We start from the raw sequence: 7,989 nt of genomic DNA on the forward strand, positions 1-7,989 counted from the left end.
GTGGCTCAATGTATACTCACTATTCCTTCAAGCTAAAACTAACTGAATAGAATTTTTTAAAAATCAAAAAAATCAGAGAATCAATCTTTAATGTTGTCTTTTGTTTGGTAGTAGTAGTAGTAGTAGTAGTAGGGTAAGTTGGTCGTTGTGCTGACTACACTGTACCCTTGCACCTGTTGGACTAGAGACCAAACCATCGTCTTGACGGACCAATGAGATATCGAAAAGACACTCTTAATTCTTTTGAACACGGCTCCTCATTCAAACAAACAAACAAACACACCAACGTCACTCCATTGACGCAATTCACGTCACACAAGAAGCCTTTTTTTTTTTTTTATCAAATCAGTTGATCTAATTAATTATGTTTCTTGATGAACAGCCTCACTCATCTGCATCATCATCCCCCCCCCCCCAACAACCCCCTTCCCCCGTTCAATATACTCCTTGGAGCAATGCATGCCGGAGTGCGACACTGTCATCCAACCCTCGCTTCCAGAAGACTCGCTCTTTCCTCAGTGTTGTTTGTTAGGTTTTTCACCCCCTCCCCTTTTTTTCTGTTTCCCCCTCCCCCCGGCCACCCATCTTCGCCTTGTATTTTCAGTCTGTAGGTTCCACCGCTATTCTCCCCCCCTCTCTCTCTCTCTCTCCATCTCTGTGTGTGTGTTTTTTCCTCTTCCTTATTTTTGTGACTGTTTTATGCTTTAACTATTTGCCGCATATCATTTCATCTTGTCATTACAGTACTGGCGCTACAAGACACCTGGTGTTTTCTGAGTGTTTAATAAGATTTGTTCTGTGTTATTTTTTTTCTCCCTTCTTTTTGCTGTAGGAAATATTGTTTCGTCACGATTTCGTTCTCGGCTCTGATCGGAAATCACCGAATGAAGATTTCTCTCTTCCGTTAGTAGTGATTGTGTGTTGGATATAACGCTTCTCTTATACTTCTTGTTTGAGATGTGCAGTGATGACAATCTTATGTATGGAATTTATTTCAGGGGATAATGGTTTGCTAAATTGTTGAAAAGGTAAGTACAGAGATTTGGGGCAATGGATACATTAGGAAGGTATAGATAGATTATATAAGCATCGGTAGGTTAGGTAGGAATGGCTGGATTAAGTGGTGTTGATAGATTAAGTAAGCATGAATAGATTAGGTAGGCATTGATATCATCACAGTAGTTGTCAAGTTACAGGATTTGAACAGGAAATTGTGTCTGTGTGTACCGGAAGTGGGTGGGGGGAGACAGTAGTCTAGATCTAGCTGTTTCAGGACAAAAACTCAATTTAGTTTGAGACATCCTCTTCATACAATATTTTAATTTTACACTTGCCTTAAAGTTTTCTAGACAATTTTAAAAGTGTCAAATGTAAATGGAACTTCACTATCCATATTCAGACCCCCCCCCCCACATACATACATATATACATACCTTTAAAAAAAACGACAATCTATCATGAGACTCCGTTATAGTTAACAATAGAAACAAAAACCTGATAAAAATAATCTGAAAAACAATCTTTAAAAACATTGGAGTATAAAAACATTGGAGTATAAAAACAAAGTTTTAAAACTATGCTCCGTTGAAAACTGACCTCACAGCTGCTGAAACAAGCATCTCACATAAAGGACTGAGACCTCTAACATGATAATTGTAATGACAAAGAAGAAATTATTGTAATAAATAGTATCAATGCTGTTCATGACCTTTGACCAGACCGAGACCAAACGTTTTAGTAGTCCTGAACACTGACCTGCCACGTCGCAACCTGTTGGCAGTTTAGACCAATAGCTCGTCGCCACGTCACATGACTTGACGTCAGACCTTTGAAGTGGAAACGAGCTAGTGATCTCCATTCTGGTTTGGCGTTACAATTTTTCAAAACTTTATCATCTTAAAATTACATTTTGTTCTGTTTTGAACTCACGTCAAAGGGAATTCCCGCATGTATCCAGTGAAGAGTGGAACAGAGAAATAGAAGTTCAGGAACTTCTTTTGCGCACCGTCTTAAGCTGGAATCATAAACTGGGGTTCATTTGTGACAATACACAGATGTATACAATACTAGCAACATGTATGAATACACAATAGCTATACTCTATCTCTACTATCTTTTAATGTTTCCAAGTCTTCATCTACATCACCGAACTAGACATTTTCTATATTCTGAGTAGATTTATACATGGGCGTAACCGGATATTTCAGCGGTGGGGTGGGGCTAACAATGCTAACAATTTTCCTTATTTATCTATCGCTCATTCATTATTAGAGCAAAGTAATCGCTCTTAAGAAAAGTAATTAGAGGAATAGCTTTTAGTGTAAACTTTTTATGTTAATTGTTTTGTGTACTCTACCCATAGACATAAATAAATATAGACTGGAAAAAGGAAATAACTTCATGTAACTTGAAAACATGTATATCTATTGTATTCGGATTTCCGAATTCTGAAAAATTGAAAAATTGCATGATCTTCAGTCTTAGAGATTAAACAAAACTCCTAGACATAAATAAAGTACACAGAAATGCAAGTCAAATTTTCATTTCATAAAACTCTTTTATCGGCCAGTCTATGACTCTACCATGTCAGCTATCATATTTGTGAAGTGTTGTAGACATTCCATATTGGTTCAATCTCGTACAGTGCACATAATGGTGCGCAATTTAAGATCTTTGTGCATGGCGATGTGGAGGACAGAGCTATGACAATGGGATGCCTGACATTCACAAATAGTACCTAATTGAATGGCTTATATTTGATACCTAATTGCATAGTTCTTAATCTGATACGGCAGTGCATGATTCTGTACAATATGCAAATTGTAAAATCTGATATTTAATGTATCGATCAAAATTAGATGTCGATATCTTAGTTTCAGTGCAAAAAGTTGGAAATATCTATGTACAAATTGAACTCTGTTAATGTCAGTGTAAGAAGTGGCCAGTGTCATTGCCAATATTGAACTCTGTTAATGTCAGTGTAAGAAGTGGCCAGTGTCATTGCCAATATTGAACTCTGTTAATGTCAGTGTAAGAAGTGGCCAGTGTCATTGCCAATATTGAACTCTGTCTGGTTGATGAGCATTTCCAGCTCTTTGGACTTCAATCATTATTCCAAGGAAGTACAAGTCCATTAGCTCAACATCGAGCGTTCATTGGTGATTATCGAACCGTGAAGAAGGTTTAACCAATCAATCTGCTCCATTGTTCTCCCACCTCTCAACCTGCCATCTCTTCCCATAAGCCTCAAATCGTCTGCTACATGGATGGTAATACCTATAGCTCTTTGAAAGGATAATTAAGTGTAATTTACTGTCTCTTTCAATCGAAGTCTTAGACATTTCTTTTATATAATCATTCAAAGAGCTGTGTGCTATGTTAGAAATATTGAAGTATTTACTCAAGAGAATAAGATTTGAGAACCACTTAATGACAAATAATGGATTTTATCATTATAAGATTTATAAAGGTCCTAAATTCCAAGTACTAGCTTAGCATTACTGTTCAAATACCTTTAGCTTGACTGATAATAACAGTGTTCTTAAAGTTCAATAGAATATTTACAGGAAGACATTGCACATTAACTAGGATGATAAGATAAGATAATTTTATTGGTCGAAACAAATGGAAATTCAGTAAATGGACCTCATTCACCAAAACGAACAGTCACGTGATCCCCATCGATACATCCCCCCCCCCCGACAAAATAAATACGGTCACGTCATATCTTTGTTTGATTTGAATTAAGACATATACACATGTGAAAGCACGTATGGTAAAGATATTTATTCATGATTGGTGCATGAGGTCCAATGTCCACATCAGCAGAACTGCTTAGAGCAATAACACGTGAAACGTTCCCAAACAAAGCATACACACACAGTCACAAACACACACACAGTCACACACACAGTCACACACACACAGTCACACACACACATATAGTCACACAGTCACACACACACAGTCACACACACACAGTCACACACACACAGTCACACAGACAGTCACACACACACTTAGTCATACACAGTCACACACACACAGACACACACACACATAGTCACACAGTCACACACACACAGTCACACACACACATAGTCACACACAGTCACACACACACACAGTCACACACACACATAGTCACACACAGTCACACACACACACAGTCACACACACAAATAGTCACACAGTCACACACACACAGTCACAAACACACAAAGTCACACACACAGTCACAAACATAGGCACACACAGTCACACACACATACAGTCACACACACAATTAGCTCTTTCTTGAAAAAGGCTTCTTTGTACTTTTTGGTGACGATTGATGACCTTGCAACACCCTGGCTGAAAGTGGAATACATGAGATGGTAAAGAAAAACGACATACAAGAAAGTTGTAGAAAACTTGTGCACTATGAAATTCCAACAGTGGATTGTGGAACTTGAGAGAATGTCAACTTCGCTTCCAAATGAGAAGTCCAGGGAGCGAGCAAAGGATATAACAATAGTCGGGATAGCTGTCTGGTCGGAATGAACATCCGAAACATAAGAAACTGAAATCTCATCCTTTATCGTTAAGTCATTTAAGTCATTTAAGTCATTTAGTCATTGTTGAGCTCACAATTTCTGAATTGTGATATGCATTCTTTGATATTAAAACTTATGACGTCTTTGACGGTTGTGTTATTTCAGGAGATCATCGTACGTCTTTAACTAGTAAGATGATGGATAAGTTCATTTACCTATTCTCTTATAGCAGTGGTTCCCAAACTTTTTTGTCTTGTAGACCCCTTGCCATGTTTTCTGGTTTTTGGTAGACCCCCTGATTAACTTATATTGCATTTTTGCACATTCATAAAGGAATTTAATTTTTTAAACTAATTTCTAACTGCAGTGAGTCGAAGAGTGAAAAAATAATGTAAAGCTACATCATAAGTTACTCAAGAGAGATCTATCTTTTTTACAGATATAATTCAAATTTAAACCAATTAAAATAACTAATTAATATGTATTGCTGGAATCACCATACACATTTAAAATGTTGTTGTTTTTTGCATGGTCATCAGCCGTTTCTACGGCTATTGTTCCATATAGGAATTTGTTGTTCTATAAAGTAGTACTTCAAACATTTACTATTAATTAATTAATTTGCCTTTTGTATTATTGTAAACGATTTCGCAAAAGTTTCTCGTGTATTTCTTGATCTTTCACGTTTGGCTCAAAGATTGGGCCCGCGGAGCTGTTTTCACTAACATGAGAAGGGGCAAAGGTGAGTTACTGGCGCCTAAACCAGTAAGCTTCGGGCAAGAGGGACTCGTTCGCCTTGGCTTTAAAGTCATGACTTTCTGAAATGAAATTCACTATTGTAGACCCCCATGGACATCTCATAGACCCCCCAATTTATTTTTTCACTTTCGTAGATCCCTTGGAAGTCTTCGTAGACCCCTGGGGGTCTATATAGACCACTTTGGGAATCACTGTTAAAGTTTTATAATAGAATTAAACCTTGTCTTCCTCATTCCAAATAAGAGATATTATTGTGCTATAAATCCTTATTACGATTTTATGACATGTTTTTCGCAGTAATAGGTAGTTAGAATCTATTTTTGCATTTGGAATAATGCGAGTGTAATTTGATGTTCCATTACTAGCCAAGGAGGTGGCACTAAACATGATGATAGCGGATATTGAAAACAGCGAGCTGAAGTTTCTCGAATTGACCCCCCTCGGGGGGCTTAAGTCTTCCCCAGGCGCCCTGTTTGTTCCTGCCGCTTCCCCGATCCTTTTGGAATCTGAGCTGATAAAACAGCAAGTAAATGAAGACACAGGGGCGCTGGGGAGTGCTGGGAGGAGTTTAGGGGGGTGGGGGAAAGATTATGGGTAATGTTGGGGAAAAAAAAGGGGGGGTATGGCGGAACTGTTCACAATTGACTGGTAGCTTAGCTTTCACTGGGGGCGCGATGTTTGTAAGGGTAATTAGTCTGAGAAATCCCGGGAACGGGAAAGTGAAGGCGGGAAATGACGAGATGACGGCTTGGTACAAAAAAACAAAAAATAAAACAAGGACAGAGAGTTGACCTTATGGTTAGTTCACAAGTTCCTGAGTCTTTGGCATTCTTCAGTTCATTCATCTCAATGTCATTATTTATTACCAGACTTACTGTAAGATTAAAAAAAACAAATTATGTTCAGTTTCGTTCATACAGAATTATAAATGTTTCTAACACATTTTTCTAAACAAATACACAGACATTTTTATAACAATGTTATTTTGTTGTTGTTTTTTTTTTGCATCTTAGTATTAGAATAATTTCTTTAATTTATTTTTTATATTTGTGTGTGTGTATAATTTAATATAATATAATATAATATAATATAATATAATATAATATAATATAATATAATATAATATAATATAATATAATATAATATAATATAATATAATATAATATAATTAGAGAGAGAACGGTAATCAATGTTGGGGATGTGTGTCTGAGTGTGGTGAGACGCTTGGGTACCTATCAAGAAAGCTAGGCTTCCAATCCTGACTTAAACTGAGTTGTGTGTTGGCTGAGCGGCTGATGGTAGGACGGAAACCTTGCCCCCCCCCCTCCTTTTTTTTTTCCAAGAAAGAGAGAGAACTCTAGAATGAATGATGTGCAATTCAAAAACAATCTGAGAACTATGAGATATTAAAGTATTGATTCTGGAGTAGCACTTGAAAGTAACGAGATAAAAGTAGCTCTTCAAGAGTATTCAAATAATTGCATGAGACATGGATAAAAAGGCTTCTTCGTCATTGCGTACTCCAGGTATTAGTGACCCTCGCCCTGATTTGACCGACTACATTATCGATAAGCTTGAAAATCCAGTGTTTTTTATAGGTCACATTGTCCTTGAGCTGACCTAGATAAGAGAGGAATAAACACAAGGTGAAGGCTGGAATTCAAAACTTAGTTTTAAAAGTTTAAAGACGCCCATGAGTCAATGGCATTCTTACATTTCTTGAGTAAAGTAAAGGAAGTTGGTCGTTGTTCAGGCCACATGACACCCTAGTGAGCCGTCGGACATAGGAGCTTTACATTATCTGCTCCGTACATGGCAAGGCTTGAAACGGGAACTCATTTACAAAATGTCAAAAATACTGAATGGAAGTATAGTGTTGCTTCTGTGATTACATGAATTCATTGCAAACAATGTTGATCTACACAATAAGTGAGCGTCTATACAAGAAATGTCTTGGCAAACGTGTTCATTATATAAAGATGTTTTTTAATCAAATAAACACAGTTCCAGTACAAAAGAGAGTTATTTTTACAAAGCTTATAGCAACTCACTCTGTCTGGCACTTTCGTACAAAGTGTGTACACGATATTTCTCCCACACCCATTTTCAGATCAAGCTGAAACTTCGCACGATTATTCATTGACATAGACAAGACATAATCCACTAAAAAAGTGAACAATTAGGCAATTAATTACAGGTGATTCGTTATTTTGAAAACTAATACTTTAGTTTTTGCAGATATGGCTAAATGTGTTGGGTTTAGTCCACTTAAATCATTGTTAGCTCTGTCACGTTCCTCTCGCATGCTCCGATCAAGTTAATTCTTTAAACAATTATGTATTGTACATAACAAAACATGACTCAATAAACAAAAATACCAGATTAGTCAATTAATTTTTCGTAATTAATTATTTCGTTGATATTGAATAAGGGAAATAACTTCCACATCATAGGTAGATAAAGCTTTAAGGACGGAGTTTACTCTTTAGATAAGCTTTTTTTTTTAAAACAGATTTTTTAATATTTTGCTTGTTAGTTGTTTCTCATATAAAATGTTCTCCTCTGACAAATAATGGCTGTTATTGTTGGCCTCTTTTAGTCGTAAACACTTTGGTTCATTTCATAAAACACTTTTTCATTTGACTGTAGAGCCCTATTTAATAGTTCTCCGGCATTTCTATTCACTGATCTTACA

The 7,989-nt window shown here is 36.7% G+C and overlaps 1 protein-coding gene across 1 annotated transcript in view; it reads left to right on the forward strand.

The window, feature by feature from the left end:
• Nucleotides 1-5,679: 5,679 nt before the first annotated feature.
• LOC129923437 (GATA zinc finger domain-containing protein 14-like) overlaps nt 5,680-7,989 on the forward strand; it is a 17,908-nt gene continuing 15,598 nt past the window's right edge. Inside the window, exon 1 of the mRNA XM_056014342.1 lies at nt 5,680-5,820. Within this exon, the coding sequence (XP_055870317.1) occupies nt 5,680-5,820 (141 nt within the window). The remainder of the gene's footprint in view (nt 5,821-7,989) is intronic.

This window comes from Biomphalaria glabrata, chromosome 16 (assembly GCF_947242115.1).
Source record: "Biomphalaria glabrata chromosome 16, xgBioGlab47.1, whole genome shotgun sequence".
NCBI lineage: Eukaryota > Metazoa > Mollusca > Gastropoda > Planorbidae > Biomphalaria > Biomphalaria glabrata.